This window comes from Pleurodeles waltl, chromosome 11 (genome assembly GCF_031143425.1).
Source record: "Pleurodeles waltl isolate 20211129_DDA chromosome 11, aPleWal1.hap1.20221129, whole genome shotgun sequence".
Taxonomy (NCBI): Eukaryota; Metazoa; Chordata; class Amphibia; order Caudata; family Salamandridae; genus Pleurodeles; species Pleurodeles waltl.
In genome coordinates this window covers 431,008,380-431,026,837 of record NC_090450.1, presented here as the reverse complement: position 1 = coordinate 431,026,837, position 18,458 = coordinate 431,008,380, and the positions used below count along the sequence as shown (strand labels likewise).

General features: G+C 41.4%; 1 protein-coding gene across 2 annotated transcripts in view; it reads left to right on the top strand.

Annotated features, from left to right (window-relative positions):
* Window positions 1–7,557, top strand: part of PER2 (period circadian regulator 2) — a 441,952-nt gene extending 434,395 nt beyond the window's left edge. For both annotated transcript variants that reach the window (XR_011199417.1, XM_069213793.1), the window contains one exon: window positions 7,089–7,557. Coding sequence is in view for 1 of the 2 variants with exons in the window: in XM_069213793.1 (XP_069069894.1) it covers window positions 7,089–7,187 (99 nt within the window). In the remaining variant the exon portion in view is untranslated. The remainder of the gene's footprint in view (window positions 1–7,088) is intronic.
* Window positions 7,558–18,458: the final 10,901 nt, after the last annotated feature.

Genomic DNA, 18,458 nt, shown 5'->3' with positions numbered 1-18,458 from the left:
TGGTGTAATGGAGCCAGGGCAACGACGATGGCTGGGCGAAGTCAGGGATCGGGACAGAACAGGTCAGTGAAGAGGCACACCGACCACTCCTATCCCTGCCAGCCAAGCTGGGTCCAATGCTCCGTCCTCCAAATCCCCGAACTCTGAGCACCGCAGATCCAAGCTGTTGAAGCTCAGGAGGTTCCAATGCTGGAGACTGCAGAAACTCCAGAGGCTCCCGAGCACGGACTCTGCACCATGTATGTACATCTGCTCTGACCATCTGTTTGTATCTCTTTGTTATGGAGGTTTTTACTCAGTGGTAACAATTTTCTTTCAGACATTGTCCGTCGACACTCAGGCAGACTCCTCAGAATCAGAGAAAGCGCAGGCAATTTAATCTAATTGTTTCTAACTATGCAAGACCCACTCCTGGGCAGACCTCGCATCAGACTCGGAGGATCAGGCCACGTGGTGGTGAGGTGTGGTCTCGTCTCGACTCTCTCTCTCCAAGCTCCCTTGTGGATTTAGAAAAGTTCCAAAAATACCGCGTATAGAACACATCTTACGGAGGCCTAAAGACGTGTAACTGGAAACAACAATGTTGATTTTTTCCCCCACGATTTACCAATCAATACAGACAAATCAACAACATATTCAATAGACATTGACCATTACTGAGCAGTAACCCCGGTCTTACAACAGTCATTCCAACAAAACCTACTGTCACCTTTAGAAAAAAAACAATTTGAAAGATAGACTGATCTACAACTTTTTCGGAAGATGTGAGAGAATCTGTTTAAAAAATAAGGGCCTTAAAAATGTGGTAGGTGCAATATCTATCCTTATGCTATGGCTCTATGTAAGAATACCCAAAGCGCAGAACAATTTGAACTGCGATTTTTGATTGCAGAACACAATGGGTGATCTATGTTCTTCAGTGTCTTTGTAAATTAAAGTATGTACAAAACACATTTTACAGTCTTATGATGCAGATTTCTATTGATATTTTTTGGATTTCCTTTTAAATTAATTTATAAATGGTTTTATCTTGGTAAATTCTTTACTGGAGTGTGATTTAACAGGTGAGATATTGCAACCGTTATTCTCAGAATAAAATTAATTAAACAAAGGGTCTTCGTTGTTACATACTACTTAGCCCAGTAAGTTAATATGGTTTTCATTGGGTAAACACATCTGTCCATAGTTTGCTTTAGGAAAAGGCTTTCAAAAATACCTTGTGTAGGTGGGTGAAATGTTGGTGCTTTCGCTGGAGAAAGAATCTTTTTAACCTGTTACACTTAACCTGATATGTTTTAAGTAATTAAAACGGTTTGTTCTCGTTCACTCCTTGAGTTTCCTCTCTTTTGAAAATGATGCGGATAATTCGAAATTAGTAATAAGTGGGATCTTAACATTGGATTCATCCCACTCTGTGACGCTGTATATTCAAAACCCCTGTGTAAATGGGTTTTTGTATGCCTATGTTACACTTAAAGCCAGTTTCCCAAAGGTTCTGCGCACCTAAGTGGAAACCTTTAGTGACAGCAGTGCCATGGTCACGCTCCTTTGTGATTTTGACGCCGCACTTTGGAGCATCATTCTGTCAGCTTCTTGTGGAGGCTTTCTGCTTTACTTCAGGAGGCCAACACGGTTGGGCTAACAATTTGATGACTTCTTGGCTGCTCTTAGAGATTGGTCCCAATTTTACTTTATTGCTTGAAAAGGCTCGAACAGCACAGAGGGACTTGCACCAGAACTGCATTTTGATCCGTGTTTGTATTAAGGGCTGTAGCTCTCAAAACAGTGTGGGGGTCCACGAAGCCTCCTCAGGGGATCTGCAACTGCTTAGAAAATTAAGTAATCTTAACAGAAGAGGTCCCCAGCTTTGAATCTGTGGTGTGTCCCCGGATGCCAGTAATGAACAGTGTGGGTCCTTGGGTTCCAATAATGATAAAGTGGGGGTTCACGCAAGTCAAACAGTTGGGAGCCACTGTTTCAAAATATGCATAAACTTTGTTTGTAAGGCAAAAACACTGCCATCATTGTGGAGAGGGGAGCACACTTGAGGTACACCAAGTGGGGTGCAATCAGGTTTTCCTACCTCTCCCACAATTCTAGATGTCAGGGGGTGGCGAGCATAAGGGTGGTAGCCTGGTAGTGTTGACAGTGTTCTCCAAGCCAAAGAAAAACAGTAGAAGTGCAGTGGAGGGCGGCAGTGCAGGGTGTTGGTTTTTGAGCTGGCTCAGGACGGGCATCTCCTGAGGTATGCACCAGAATCTAGGGTCCTCTTGGAGCCACATGCAAGGCAGTTTCCATTTATGAGCCTCAGTGCAGTGCTCCTTACTGTGTCTATTCAGCAGTCATTCATTACGTTTCATGACCCTGCCTGGATTCTGTGGTCATCTCTCACCATTGACCTTGTAGTAGCCAGTAATCATTAGAGGGCCCATGTTACTGTTTTGAAGGTGGTTGTAAATTTGCTTTTAAATGCATCATTACTAGTTAGATTAACCTTTTGGGATGAGCCTGTAAACCGGTTGCTTCATACCCCAAGTTCATATTCACTTGTGAGTCAGTAGCTGGACTGGTATGGTTTGTTGTTCAGTCTAGAAGACTACTGGTGAGGGGTTGTTAATCTCCTTTTTCCATAATTTAGGATCCCCACAGCTGTAAAGCAGTCACTCATTGCATCATCAAGGGCATTAATTCATGCAATCACCACCGGGCCTGTTAGCGTAATAGGAACTACACTCTTGGAAGGGACCCATGCTGTTGCAACACCTAGTTACTGCTTGTATACAGATGTTTCATAGAGCCATAGTAGTTTGCCTTAACTAGTATTTGCCTTCCAAGGACAGGGTATCATATTGTCCTCTACACATCAGGAGATTTGATGGATATTTGCCTGCTGTTTGCTAGAATTGATCATTGGAATGATTAAAGTGTATATGATTTGTGTTTAGTAGGTGCCCTGCTACATGTACCCACACCAGAATGTTGAACTTTATAAAAGATCTTCTGGATCCACCGGTAAGGATACAGCTACATCCACCACTCTGGTTACCCATCTCTCCACAGATACTCATCTCCCCACAGCGAGAACATCGATGCCAGGGGGATATACTGGGATGGATTCCAGTTTACTGACAAGGACCAGTTAGCATAATTGTGCTAAATGCCTTTATGTTGCCAATCATAAACAGTTTTTCGCATCCTCATATATCTTGCCTACATTGTCTCATGAGTATCTACACTGTCATGTTCACTCTGTTGGAACCTGGTGAAATTGTAAGTCAAATATCCTCTTTAGCTCAAGCCGAACCTGGAACTGAAGACAGTATTTCACCAAATGGATTCAGGACCATGTGCAAAGCATACCAGACAGGAGACGTGGTTACGGTCCATGGCACACGAGTATTACACAAAATTCCCATCCTCTCTGCCTTAAATTTATTCCATGGTCTGTGACCCTCCCATTCCATACATACATGTATATACTCTGCTTTTTACCTCCAAAATGAGTCCAAAATTCTGGCAACCTTTAACTGCTTGAAAGTGTAATGAGAATTGTCAGTAAATAAGAAGGTATCTGAATCTAAAAACGTCTAGACCACCCTTCTTGTGCACAGCTATAGTGACAACATTCTCATCAGGCGTGTTTGGGACTGTATCTCACAGACAGGAAATGTTCTACTGTAATTTGTGTTTTCCAGAGTCTCTGTGTTCCGTTCCTGAACATTGAAAGTGACTTTAGTCTCCAATAAAAGGAAGAAGCGACATTGAGTACAGATCCCAGCTATGCAGCTTTCCACTATCACCAGGTTGCGATTTTAGATAGTTTTAAGATTATGACTCTATGCAGGACTATCAAATTCCTAAAGATGTGACATGCTCAGTGTATTTCTAAAATATATTATTAATTTTATAGGTAACTCTTTAGAATTTTTGGTCTGTAAATAAAAGCCAGCAAAAAAAATTACTTTCCACTGTAAAAGTGTTTATAGCAGGCAAATACGGTGACCCATGAAGATGCTAATGAATTCCCTGTGGATTCAGAAGACCACCATTTCACTGCATTCTCTGAAACGTTCATTACTAACTTGGGTACTAAACTACAATTATCTTTCTAACCTTGAAAGATGTTGGACTCTGCCATTACTCAATAGGAGTCTCGGATATCATCCCATGCCATCAGTCTTGACATGCTGAAAATATGCATCCTGCTTAATATTTCATTTCAACTGGAATAACTAGCAGTTTTATAACTTAAAACACCCATGGTGCCTTAAAAATAAATCTTCCTATCTGTTATTTCTTATATCTGTGCTCAGTGTCCTCCAACCTGTCCCCCATATTTGGAACTGTATTATATCAATAACAGCTACATTTTGGCCAATGATTTTGAGCCAGTGTCAGGATCTTAATTCATGTGTTTGACATAGTTCTTCTGCAAATGAATATTCTCTTTTTACATCACTCCGCTTTACACTGTCTCAGACCATGACCGAGAATGACATACACAGCAAAAGAGGAAAACATCATATTTTGATCCACCCACTAGAGTTTCTTTTACAGTCAAATCCACATTTTGTACCATCAGAGCTTCAGCAATTTGAGACCCCTCCTTCATAAAAAAATGCGCAGCTTCCCAGGAGCTCCCGGTTTGGTGACGAAGAAATTACATGGTTCACCTTGGAAACCCAGCACATTATGCCAGATTCCTCTTTATCTGCTGGTACATTGACCTCCTGGCCGCCCTACTTGATCAGAAAAGACATTGAGGATGCAGTACAAAATGTGTGAGCTCGAAGCACAGTAGTGGGAATTCAGTTTTTCATGTATGATTTAGAAGTCTATGAGACACATTTGTTCCTCTAAATGCCATCACAAAGGAAATCCCTTGAAGTGGCCTTTCAGGGCTCACCTCTAGCTCATTGTACACTTGTATAATATCCCCGATTTTTCCTTTTCTTACCCCTTATAAGGTGGCTGTAATTTACGTTCTCAAGATGTGTTCTCATTAAAAGAAAGAATATATTCTCCTACGTTGGGTGTTATAGCACCCACCAGAGGAGCAGATGTTTCCTCCTTGAGGTCGAGTTTTGCAACTTTATGCACTCACAATTGAAATGGAAATTCCTGAATTTCGCTGAACCATTTTAAAATAACTTTCTGAATTACATAAAACTGGCGTCTGGTTTATGAGAACATTAAGGTAGTGACTGCCACTATTGCACCGAGAACATTATTAATTGTATTCATTAATGTTTTTGTGGTTATATATTTTTCACTATATACTTTGTGGAAATAGCATTACAGTAAATGTATCACCTGTTTCGCATGAGTAGCAGATTTGTATAGGACAGAATCTGCTAAGTGGCTCACCAATCCGTGGTCTAATATACTGTTAAACTGCTTTGGGACTTTTCTAGCAATTTGAATAACCCAGTTGCAACATACGATACAAAATCCCCTTTAGTACTTTCTCATTCTGCCAGCCATTGCCTTAAGGGCACTTTATGATCTCCAGGAATTTCCTTTCTCTGATTCCTAGGTTTTTCACAAAGAATGTAGGTACTGAAGGCTTGTTTTCCATTCTGAGGAGAAAATAATACCATTCTAATATTCTTTCCGAATCCTCAATTATATTCAGTGCTGAGGAAACTCTGCACTGCTTTGATAGTTGTTTTTTATTCATTGATAGCACAAAGCTAATTGCCACCTCGGGTTCTTCTACGTAGGAGTCCCATCAACCGCTCTTTTAAGAAAAGGAAGCCTTGGCTCTGGGCTCTGATTCAGAGTTGGTTTGCGTTAAGTGATCTCCGCACATACTCGTTTACTCAGCGGTACGTATTCTGAGTTCTATGATGTTTATTAAATAACGCCCCTTTGATAAATGTTGGCAGGCCAAATTTGTCCGGAATTTACCAGGGAAAACAATGCAATATTGAAAGTGAGATGCAGATTTTGGTAGAACAGGCAACTGTACCGGAATACTATCCCCAAAAATGGGGAATTGGTGCTATGTATTGCACACAATAAATTCGGTAACTGCATGCGATAAATAGCACCTTCACCTTCGACACACCAAGAATCAGTACGTTGGTGAGAGATGAGCTAGATAAAATACAAACGTGTTGCAGCTGGTGCTATTCAGCATTCATTCATCAGTCAGCAGTAGGCATTCAGCATGATGGTTGTGTAGGAATAGCTCTTCAACCCTTATTAATGACCCTCCTTCCATCTACCTCCTGTCTTCAGCCCTTCGCGGACCATACCATACCATCTACATGTCCTTGGTTAGCTGCTTACCGTTTCCAGAACCACCTTGTTCAAAGATTCTTAATATATACAAAAGTGCATTCTGTAGACATTACTGTTTGCCTTCCACGTTCCATGTCAATGGTCACTGAGGCCACACTGTCTGCCAGATGCTACTTTGGTTCCCTCATCCATTCAAATACTAAATTTGTTTTGCTTTGAAATGTTCCAATTCAGTTTCACATAAGTGATCATTTGGGCGGGAGGAATGTCATTTTAACACCTCATCAGCTCCGGTGCATTCAGGTTTTTCGCTAACGTTCATATTAAATCCATAGTGTGTGTACATCACAGTACTTCAGGTTGCATCGTCCATTTGAGGCCCAGTCTGTGTGCTGCTAAGTCCCTTTCTAGTTCCGTCCCACAAAATAGGTTTTTTAGATGCTACATGCATTCAAGAACCAAGACTATCCCAACAAATTAGCAACCTTCGTGGAAAGATACGAGTTTGGCTGCAGACGTGATCAGCAACGCCTTTATACCAGTCACCATGGCCAAGAACCCAGTACTTTATTACTTTTGCAAAGTGTAGGTATGAAAGGCAGCCAGCACTCTTCCAGCCCTCTAAAGTGGCCACTAAAGACCATGTTGAAATTATACAGAGGTCTTACGTCAGCAAATATTTGTCCACTCACTAGATCGGTAACTCGTGTTCCTGCATTATGATCATCAGTGGAAGAAAATGACAAGGTTTACCGTTCTGAAAGTAATTGAGTGTAAATACTTTGATCTGATCGTTTTGAAAACCGGAATATTGACTTTATTTTCCTATTCTCTCTTTTCAGGAGTGTGTCTATTGTGCAGAGGACACAAAAGGCCGCATGTCTACGTCCAATGATAAGGGCATCATAGCCCTGGATATGAGTGACATGGCATCCCAGTGATGAACGCATCCAAAATGCCACAGTGAAAGACACCACGCTTCAATAAATTGACAATTTACAGAGAGGAAGATGCAAATAAGAGAACAACTGCATAAAACCAAAAACGCCTAGAGAGTTTTGTATATATTTTTAAATGTTTTTTAAATATATGAATTACTTTAAATTAGTCTTTTTATTTGTATTTTCTAAATTATTATTTTTTAAATAAAATTAATTTTCCTTTAAAAAAAAAAAATAACAAAATGTATTTTCAAAAAGCGGGGGATAGAGAATTTGCTTTTGTCAGTTGCCTCTTGTGTTTATTTGAACATGTTCCAGTCTGATAATATATTTTGTGCAATAAAGGTGTTTATATTTTTGAGAATTGCCACATTGCTCAAGCTGTGTATTTAATCAAACCTGATTTGACTATGCTGTAGTTTGTATTTTGGGTGACACTTCTCATTTTTGTGGTCTTGATGTAGGGCCTCATTATGACTTTGTCGGTCTGACCACCGGACTGCAAATATGACAGTGGGGAGCTGGCCACCAATCCGACGGCCTCCCCACTGCCATATTGTGACTGCACCGCCTGGCTGGTGCAGACAGTGCAGAAACATTGACTTCAGCTCTCAGGAAGAGACACATTCAATGCCGTTGCAGTGTCGGTGCCAGCAGCACATTCGAAATGCGGTCTGTCTGCCAAGGGAGACAGTGCGCATTCTGAGTGTGCTGACGGGGGGCCCTGCACGGCCCACGACATGGTCATGGACAGTGCTGGGGCCCCCCATGGCCCCGTTCGTGCCTTTCCCCCAGCCTTTTCATTGCGGCGACCACACAGTGAAAAGACTGGCAGTGATTATTTGGCACAGGGGTGCTGACATCGGCACCACCATGCTTGACTACGACTTGTACTGCCGCCAACTTGTCGGGTTCCATGATCCTGGTGGTGGCGGTGGTTTTCGTGCAGTCTGAAAGCCAGGATCATAATCTGGCAGTCAGACCACCAAGTTTACAATGGTTGAACCGCCACTGTGAGTACGGCAGTATTAAGATGTCCATAGTCGTAATTAGGCCCTTAGTTCTTAGTTGCAAGCGTTGTTTGGTGTATTCATGTACCAGATGATGGTAGAATTTTCACCTTGCAATTCCATACTGTTGCTCGAGTGTGTTAGAGCTTTGCTCATAAAAATATCATCATGCAATCAGTGCATATTGTACACCTGATGGTAGGGAGGTGAAAATGTTCCATTGTTTAAAACTAAGGGTGTGAGAAGTGTTTTTTCCCTGCACAGTTCACATATTTTTCTCAAAAAGTGCAAAAGGCAACAATCAGAAAAGGTCACAAAGTTCTATACTAGTCGAGCTTTTGTGAGAATCAGGACTTCTATACTTCTTTAATATCAGATGCCCACTGTTTACAACAATTTGCCCAAAGTGTTGAGTCACCCTCAAGGAAAAGCAAAACAAGATATGCATGAGCATACAAAACATTAGCGGGTCACTGTGGCTTGGCTGTACTTGTGGGGAAAAAAGAGATGTGGTTTTCAGACCTACCAGCCATTTAAAATGTTTTCTCATATAAAAGGGGCTAGGAGGGCCTGAGAGGAGGCAAAGTGTTATACCCAATTCTGCGTCACCATACATAGAGAGACATTGGAGGGGATGGACAAAGGAGAGGGATGGTACTAACAGATCCGCACATTGTTAGCAGACACTCCTATTCTTCCTTAAATACATGAGGTATATGATGCTATCACCAATAGTTTGCAAAATCCCTTGTAGGCATTACCTCTGTAGAGCGTATACATCAACCTGGAATCCCATTCTGTGCAAGTTTCCAGTTCATGTTGTGTATACTGTGCTTTTTCCAGCACGACCGGGTAAAAAGAGCCAATATTGTGTAACACAAGATGGCAGTATTAGCGCGTCAGTCCTTAATAAGTAAACTTACAAGGGGACGCGTATAGGTTGACAAACCTTTTGATTTGTTTAAGGTGTTCTAATCATGGGTCCAGTACAGACACAATAGTCAATGAACAATAGTAATCAATGGAGTCAGTAAAATTCACACACCATGGGGGTGATTCGGGCCAGGATCGGCGGGAGCACCGCCAACAGGCTGGCGGTGCCCTGCAGGGCATTCTGACCTCGGCGGTTTGGCCGCGGTCAGAAAAGGAAAACCGGCGGTCTCCCACCGGTTTTCCGCTGCCCTCATGAATCCTCCATGGGGATTCCAACACCCCATACCGCCATCCTGTTCCTGGCGGTTCGCCCGCCAGGAACAGGATGGCGGTATGGGGTGTCGTGGGGGCCCCTGCAGTGCCCATGCCAATGGCATGGGCACTGCAGGGGCCCCCGTAAGAGGGCCCCACAAAGAATTTCAGTGTCTGCTTAGCAGACACTGAAATTTGCGACGGGTGCAACTGCACCCGTCGCACCTTCCCACTCCGCCGGCTCCATTCGTAGCCAGCTTCCTCGTGGGAAGGGGGTTTCCCGCTGGGCTGGCGAGCGGCCTTCTGGCGGTCGCCCGCCAGCCCAGCGGGAAAGCCAGAATGGCCTCCGCGGTCTTTCGACTCTTCAGTCATGTATAACCACACCTTTAATTATATGTTTAGTACGTTTTATTTCCCTTATATTAACAATACTAAAGTAATTATTCTTAATCATGAACTCAGATCAAACTAATTTAATAATGCTTGTTAATCAACAAGTCGCTAGAAACGTGATCTAATCAAAGCTTGAATCAAAAGACATTCCAATGCATCATCATCAATCATTAGTAAAACCCATTTCAGCAAGACTATGATAGCCATAAAGTTCAGAAAAATAGTCCGTCAACCATTTGTCACTGCAATTCGTCAGTCATCATGTGAATAACCTCAACTTACCCAGATTAGCATCAGCATGTGGGGCTTCATGAAAAATAATTTAGAACACAAATTTGGAAAGCATCTACCTAAAGAAAGTATTAAGGCAGTGCAGCTGGTATTTAAAAAGAAAAGGCATAAAAATGCTATTCAATCACATTGTCATATCTACCTATCCACGGTATGGGTCAGAAAGCAGAATCAGTCTTCGTCCTCAAGTGATCAATCGATCAGCAAAACATCAGGCTCTCAGTCAGAGAGTATGAGCCCAATGACAGTGTCTCAAATCTCTTCCAAGTCTTTTCTTCTCGACAGCGGTCTGCCTAAAAATCTGAATAATTCTCCTCTGTCACGTTGTTATATCAAAGTCACCCAAACTACCCCCTAATTTCTAAATGGTCAATTAATTGTACGTTATTACTCTGTCCAATAGTGTCCATATAGCAAATCTATGAATTCTAATATTTCACACTTCACACGTTGTTGATTGGTCTGCTTTACGATGTTCATCCAGCTCATCAGGTATCAAATTTGTTGCATCTTAGTCTCCAGTCTGTGTCTTCATTGTTCGCATCATGGGAAAGTACATCTCATGCAAAATACACACATTTGCATACATTACTAGAGACATCATCTCCTGTCCGTCGGTTCCCATAGAAAGCTTCTGCTAAACATTTTATTAAAACAATGAGCATTACACAGTTAGTTGACTCTTTCAGCATTTTTCATTAAACACTAAGAAATAAAGCTTATGCATGAGGCCTGGCACCCAGGCCAAGCCATTCGCTAAGTTGAGGCCTACAATTATTAAGCAAAACATAATTCATAACCCTTAATATGACATATTACTACATTAATCTAATACATTTTTCAATATTGTTTATGGATTAATTATAAATTAGTAAACTTTGTGAATATTAATGGCCATTCTTTGAGGTCACATTTTCAAACATGCACATTATTTTTCTATGTTATTCATTTTTCTACATAAGTTATAATTCAAAATATGTAAACATTTCATTAAAAAATCTAATTAGGACATCTGCTTCAGCAATCCCTACTCTGATGACTAAATGTATCATCACACCAAATTTACCACCCACAATTTTACAACTCTATTTCTTCTACATTTGGTCTTCTCGCGTTTTCTCAATATACTCTTTCACTATTTCTTTCTTCCCTCCTCTGATTGATTTTAGACCTTTTCAATTTCATTCTTTCACATAATTGACATAACCCCCGCATCTCTAAAAGTCAACCTCTAACTATTAATATTCCCTTTATGATTTTCAACAGTACCCCGTTCCATATATTACTAAGCCAATTTCCCACTGAAGCAAACCCCTTACCAAGCTTTTCCCAAACACCTGGTTCTTTCAAGTCCTTCAAATCACTACTTGCGTTAGTCAGATTAGTAAGTAGGTCTCTTATCTCCCTACTATTGTTAGGTATGTAAGAGCAGCAATGCCTAGAATTAATCATTTTACAGACTTTGCCATTTTTCGCTAAAAGAATGTCTAAAGTATGACGATTTTGAAGAGTCATAGCTCTATCTGCAGCCAATTCAGTATCTCCAGGTAACCCCCTTCCCCTCAGCATGTTATCCACAATAGTAGACAATTTTCGAATCTTGATCAAATTTAGGATTACTCCCACTGAAGGAGTCACCGCACCAAATATATCTCCCACTAACGCAGAAGAGGTCTCCCCCCTCTGTCTCCTGTGATGTAATTCTGTCATTTTCGTAAACTTTTTCAAATCCTCCATCTGGTAAATCTTTGGGAATACTATCCCCAAATCATATGTCCCATACCATCCTCTTGGAAGACGTCAATAAGCATTAAGTCAATATATCCCCGGAATCGCAGGGCCCTGCCCATTCAACATAAATGTCCATTTACTCTGAAACAAAAACACATGCCTACATTCACTTGTACCCAAAAATAAAGTGTCAGTTTGCGACTTAGGCCTATATATACAAAGCTTCCCTACATGTAATGCATCTAAAGCTAATTTCCCTTGTGTTTTAATTGCAGTGTAAGCATAATCATTTTTGTAAGCCCTTTTCTCTAAACCATTTTCTATTTTCTCCTTCAGCGCCTTTCTCCTGTCATCAGTGTGATCTAAGAAGCCTTTCTCTAACAGTGTAAGCAAGCATGTAAGATTATTCTTGTGAGCATAAGCTGTCCCAAATGTTAGTGCAGGTTCAAAGAATCCTCTAACTAATACTATGTTATTATCCTTAGCTACTCTACTCAAATACCTAATAATAGGAACAAACAAAAACATGAGGTCATGATTAGAGTAGAAATACTGAATGTACTCCTGGTTATAGAACCTTGTTAGTAACAGACTACAACTAATCCTGTATGTTAATGGAAGACTATGATAGGTGACTCATTCCTCCACTGATGAAGGAATCTGCGTACACACAAGACAATCCTTTGCATCCATCATCTCAACATACTCAACAAGCGATAGAAAACATTGGAAGAAAGTTCTCCTTGAGCATTAGTAAAGTCATGCAAATACTTCTCGTCTAATTTAAATCCTATAAGGCCGTTAATGTAGTAGTCTCAAAAGCAGAAGTATGGTTGTCTCCTTTTGCATCAAGAACAGACATCCACAATTAACACTATAAACAAACTTCCACACATAGGGCCTGATTACAACTTTGGAGGACGGTGTTAATCCGTCCCAAATGTGACGGATATACCACCTACCGTATTACGAGTTCCATAGGATATAATGGACTCGTAATACGGTAGGTGGTATATCCGTCACATTTGGGACGGATTAACACCGTCCTCCAAAGTTGTAATCAGGCCCATAATTGCCAAACCAACTCTCATATATTTACAGTGCCTAACATCCCCAATTTGCTTATCAGCCATGATCTGTAAAGAATCAGGAAGCAGAAGTAACTTTGGAAACTTGCATCAAAAATCAAAAATAGACAATTCTTTCAGCAGATCAGTTTACTTCCAAGAACCCTTCTCCTTGTCAAAATCGGTTAGCAGCTTTGTCAAAATCAGGTTTCAAATGTAAAATCAGGTTATAAATGTATTTTCTGGTTACTTTCATCAGTCTCTTTCTCAAAAATATTTCTCAGATTGTTTCAACAGTTCAGTTGATCAATCTTCTTCAGGTCACCTCAAAATATTGACTTGGAACTTCCCTATCAAAACAAAAAGACATAACTCTTGTTGCCATTCGTTTTAAGTTGCATACGCCCGTTCAGGAGCTGCGCCTCTTTGACTTGCTATTCTCTTTCTTTTCAACTTTCAATCACCATTCAACTCTCCTTCACTTAATTCTTTCCTCGTAGTATCTACTTCTTCCTCTATTGTTGGTTCAACTATCACCTCTTTCCTTTTCTCTACTTGCGAATTCGGCCTCTTATCTTCTTTTCGTGTACCTTCTGTTAATATTCTCTTCAGGATTGAACTTGAATCCTTTTCTTTCTCTGTGGTGTTTTCGCTTGACGGACCTGCAACCGGTTCAGGAGGATTCAGATCACTTTGACTTTGATCCAGCTCAACTCCTTCCACTTCTTGGTCTGGCAGTTGCTCTGTTTGTCTCTCGGAATCATCTGTTTCTGGGAGAGCTCCATCTATACTAGGCTCTCTTGGAGGTTCAATTGAGATAGGTCCCCAGCACCCTCCTGGAGATCTCCACCTTCGTCTCTCATGGGGTGATGGAACCGTCTTCAACGAGCTGGGGGTGAGTCACACTGATTTGCATGTCAGTATTCAGCTTCAGTTCCTCCTTGCTCCTTTTCCTGTTCAGGTGCTGTAATTTGTCTCACAGTTGTTGGTACTCTCAACAACGCTTCTTCATGATCCAGTGGACATGCTACTTTCTTCATGTGACTCGCGTGAATCCAGTTTGGGATCCCAGCACACTTCACAGCAGTCATAGTCGTTAAAATCACTTGATACAGTCCCTTCCAGCGAGGCTCCACACATGTCATGAGCACATGTTTTCGGACAACAACCCAGTCACCAGCTCTCAGGTTGTGCCCTGAATCATGGATCGGTGGCAGTGTGGCGACCTCCACCTGCTGAGAGAAAGAGCGGACTACATCAGACAGACCCTTGCAGTAATCCAACACCATATGATCTGTAATGTTCACAAGTGCATTTGCTGGAACTGCTGGCAACCTCATTGCTTTGCCCATGAGAATCTCATGGGGTGATAATCCTGTCTTCCTCTCAGGTGTGTTTCTCATTGACATCAACACCAAAGGCAATGCATCTGCCATTTCAGATTCGTAGCTGCACACATCTTTGCAATTCATGACTTCAAGGTACCATTCATCTGTTCCACTAATCCTGATGCTTCAGGGCGGTAACTACAATGCAACTTCTGTTCAATGTTCAGTGCTGCACACAGTAGCTTAATTACCTTGTTATTGAAGTGTGTTCCCCTATCTGATTCTAAAGAGATCGGAAATCCAAAACATGGTATCAATTCCTTAAGCAGCAATTTTGTAACTTTGAGGATATCATTTCTCTGTGTAGGATATGCTTCAATCCAATGACAAAAGATGCACACAATTACCAACACATATCTCAAACTTCCACAAAAAGGCATCTCAATGAAATCCAATTCCATTCTGCTGAATGGACCTCCTGCTCTTCCAATGTGGCTCAAATTTACCACTCTCCCTTTTCCCGCATTTAATTGCTGACAAATGACACATCGATGGCAGACTGCTTCAGCTGCTTGTCCAAAATTTGGGGTTAAACCAGTCAATTTTGAACAAACATACCATGGCACCCCTCCCAATATTTGCCTGACCATGATAGTACCTCGCCATCTGAGACAACAGGCTATTTGGCAAAACCGTCCGACCCTCCTCAGATACCCACACCTCATCCTGTCTTTGAACACATTTCATTTTGCTCCATGACCTTTTCTCTTCCTTGTCGACATTACTCTGCAAAGTTTTTAACTCTTCTAAAGTATCAACTACTTTGAATGCAAAACTAGTACATGTTGTGTAACAATTCTCACTTGACAACGATATACAGTTCAATTCACAAAACCTTGCGACTTTATCCACATATCCATTTCCTGGTGACACGTAGTCCTGTGACTTTAGATGTGCACTGCATTTCACCACGGCAATTTCTTCAGGGAGTTGAATTGCATATAACAACTCCTTTATTCTCCCACCATTTCTCACTGGTGATCCAGTAGAGGTCAGAAAACCTCTTTGCGACCACAATTGACCAAAATCATTAACTATGAAGAATCCATATTGGCTAGCACTGGAACATTGTGGAAGAGTAACTCCCATGCTCTGATTCATAATTGGTGTGAAGTCTGACTGTGTCCCTGTCACTGGCGTAAATATCGGCATCCCCTGCGGCTGTACCTGGGGCAACTAAATCAGGGTCGGCTCAGTCTGAACCAACAGTGGTCTTGGAACCACTTGCTCCGTAGGTTACCTACGTTTGAAGTCGTCTCTAAGACAGGCACATCAGGGTAGATTCTCTGTATGGGTGGCGGATGCATCGGTGCCTGAACTACTGGAGTAATCAACACATTAGGTCCTTGCACCACACCCTGTGTCTGGCTAGTAGTAACCTGCACTGTGCTCACTGTTTTCATCGCCTGTGCTGGGGCTGTTGCGTCAACACTAGTACTCTCCCCATCGTCGTGCACAGCGTATGATGGTGGTCGATCTCTCAGTATCTGTGTATCAAGATCTTCATCATCAGACTCTTCCTCCACTACGGACGACTTTCTTGCATCCTTACTCTCAGACGGACCCTTATTAGACTTTCTAGTTGCTTTCTTTCCTTCTGTCTCATCCACCTGCGTAATTGCCGGAAACAACTTAACTCCCTAATGTCTCTGCTCTCCACCTTTTCTGTTCCCAGTCCTATTTAGCCTCTGCTAAGGACTTCTCTACCTTTCTTACTCTCGTTTCAAATTTCAATTGCTGTTGCTGTCTAGCTACCAGCTCCCAAACTGCTAATGCCTCAAACTATGCTGGTCTCGGATGGTGCTTCGATTCATATAACACCATCTGCAGTTGCTCCAAAATCCTCAAATTAAATGTCCCTTTCTCAGGTAACGCTAAGCTTCCATTTTTCTCTGTCAACTTGCACCATTGCTTTAACCAAAGACATAGCACAACACCTCGCTTCTCCATTACAATGTAAGCCGGTGTACCTTCTGGCGGTGTAGGCTCTCCTATATTCGGCCTAATGTACGTATCTACCTTTAGAGCACTCTTCAGTTCAAAAACTTTATCTTTTCTACTTTTTATTTATTCAAAATCAAATCAGGAAATGACTTTTACTCCCCAGATTCCTTTCACCCACATTCTCAACCAATTGCCTCTCACAGACGGCTGCCAATCCGTGCGCAAATCTTCTCACTGACTGCCCTATCCCAGCGCAGCTTCCAATGATGTCACACTCACACAAACTGTGGCTGACAAAGTCTTGTGGCTCATCCTTCAAAACTTCAATTCACACAAAACTAATGCAAAATATTGCGAGCACTAACCAAAAGCCAAAAACAAATCTTATGATTTATTACAGGAAGGTAACCCAATCGCTTCAAAAACCTTACAGATTTTCACTGGTGGCCCTTTCCCTCATGCAGCTAGTCCTCATTCTCGGTCTCCCTGATCCGTGAGCAAAATTTAACCCTCAAATTTTACTCTCAACTGATCATTGGGTCTGTCCTGGTGCACATAGGACTCGCCAAATCTCAGTTGAAATTTCCTCTCGCCCACTTAACACACACACTGACTCGTTGACCACGCCCGACCAACCTACTAAACCAGACAGATTAAAACATATAACCAAATGTCTCATACACTTTTCAATATACTCTGGAGTCTTAGACCACGCAGGGTCGGTACATCAACAACCACGTGGACAATTTTTGAGCACCAAGCGCCACACATATCTGAAGTTTGAAGACTTCCCTACTCTCACACTACGGAGTACGCACACTCCTACTAAAACTTCATTTGTAGTTTGCAAGTTCCCTAAATCCTCCCATACGTCACAATTCACCTGCGATTTGCAGAAGCTGTGCAAACACAACCTATCTCTTTCACTGGAACGCAGAGAACATACCCAACACTACTAGCAGGATCTATGATCTGGGAAAGTCATTTCTGGGCTCAAGGGAACATCATTCTCGCTACAAATGCCATTTTGAAAAACAAAATCCAAATTTCAATCATACAGAATTCTCGAACGGATCAATCTTTAAACTATTACTATAACTAGGGGCACCTGTCCATCAGTCTCCTAGCACAGCTGCTAACACCTGTCACTCAGTTCTGGACACCTATAGCAAGCTCTTAAGGAGACTATCCATTGGTCTCCCCACCATAACTGTTAACACCTATCACGCTGTACCAAACACCTATAGCATACCCCTAAAGAAACAAACCATCAGTCTGCTACCATAACTGTTCGGGCGTCGGTCCTTAAAAAGTAAACTTACATTGGGACGCATATAGGTCAATGAACCTTTTGATTTGTTTGAGGTGTTCTTACCATGGTTCCAGTAAAGAGCAATAATCAATGAACAATAATCAATAATGATTAGTCAAATCAATAATCAATGGAGTCAGTAAAATTCACAGACCATGACCCTTCAGCCATGAATAACTACACCTTTAATTATAAGTTTAGTAAGTTTTATTTCCCTTATATTAACAATACTAAAGTCATGAATCTTAATCATCAACTCAAATCAAACTCATTTAATAATGCTTCTTAATCAACAAGTCGCAAGAAACATGATCTAATCAAAGCTTGAATCAAAAGACATTCCAATGCATCATCACAAATCATTAGTAAAACCTATTTCTGCAAGGCTATGATATCCATAAAGTTCAGCAAAATAGTCAGTCAACCATTTGTCACTGCAATTCGTCAGTGGTCAGGTAAAAAACCTCAACTAACCCAGATTAGCATCAGCATGTGGGGCTTCATGCAAAAAAAATTGAAACACAAATTTGAAAAACATCTACCTAAAGAAAGTATTAAGACAGCGCAGTTGGTACCTAGAATGAAAAGGCATAAAAATGCTTTTCAGTCACATTGTCGTATCTACCTATCCACGGTATGGGTCAGCAAGCACAATCAGTCTTCGTCCTCAGGTCATCAATCGATCAGCAGAACATCAGGCCCTTAGTCAGGGACTATTAGCCCAATGACAGAATCATGAATCTCTTTCAAGTCTCTTCTTCTCGACAGCGGTCTACCTACAAATCTGAATAATTTTCCTCTGTCACGTTGTTATATCAAAGTCACCCAAACTACCCCCTAATTTCCAATTGGTCAATTAATTGTATGTTATTATTCTGTCCAATAGTGTCCATATACCAAATTTATGAATTCTAATATTTCACACTTCACATGTCGTTGATTGGTCTGCT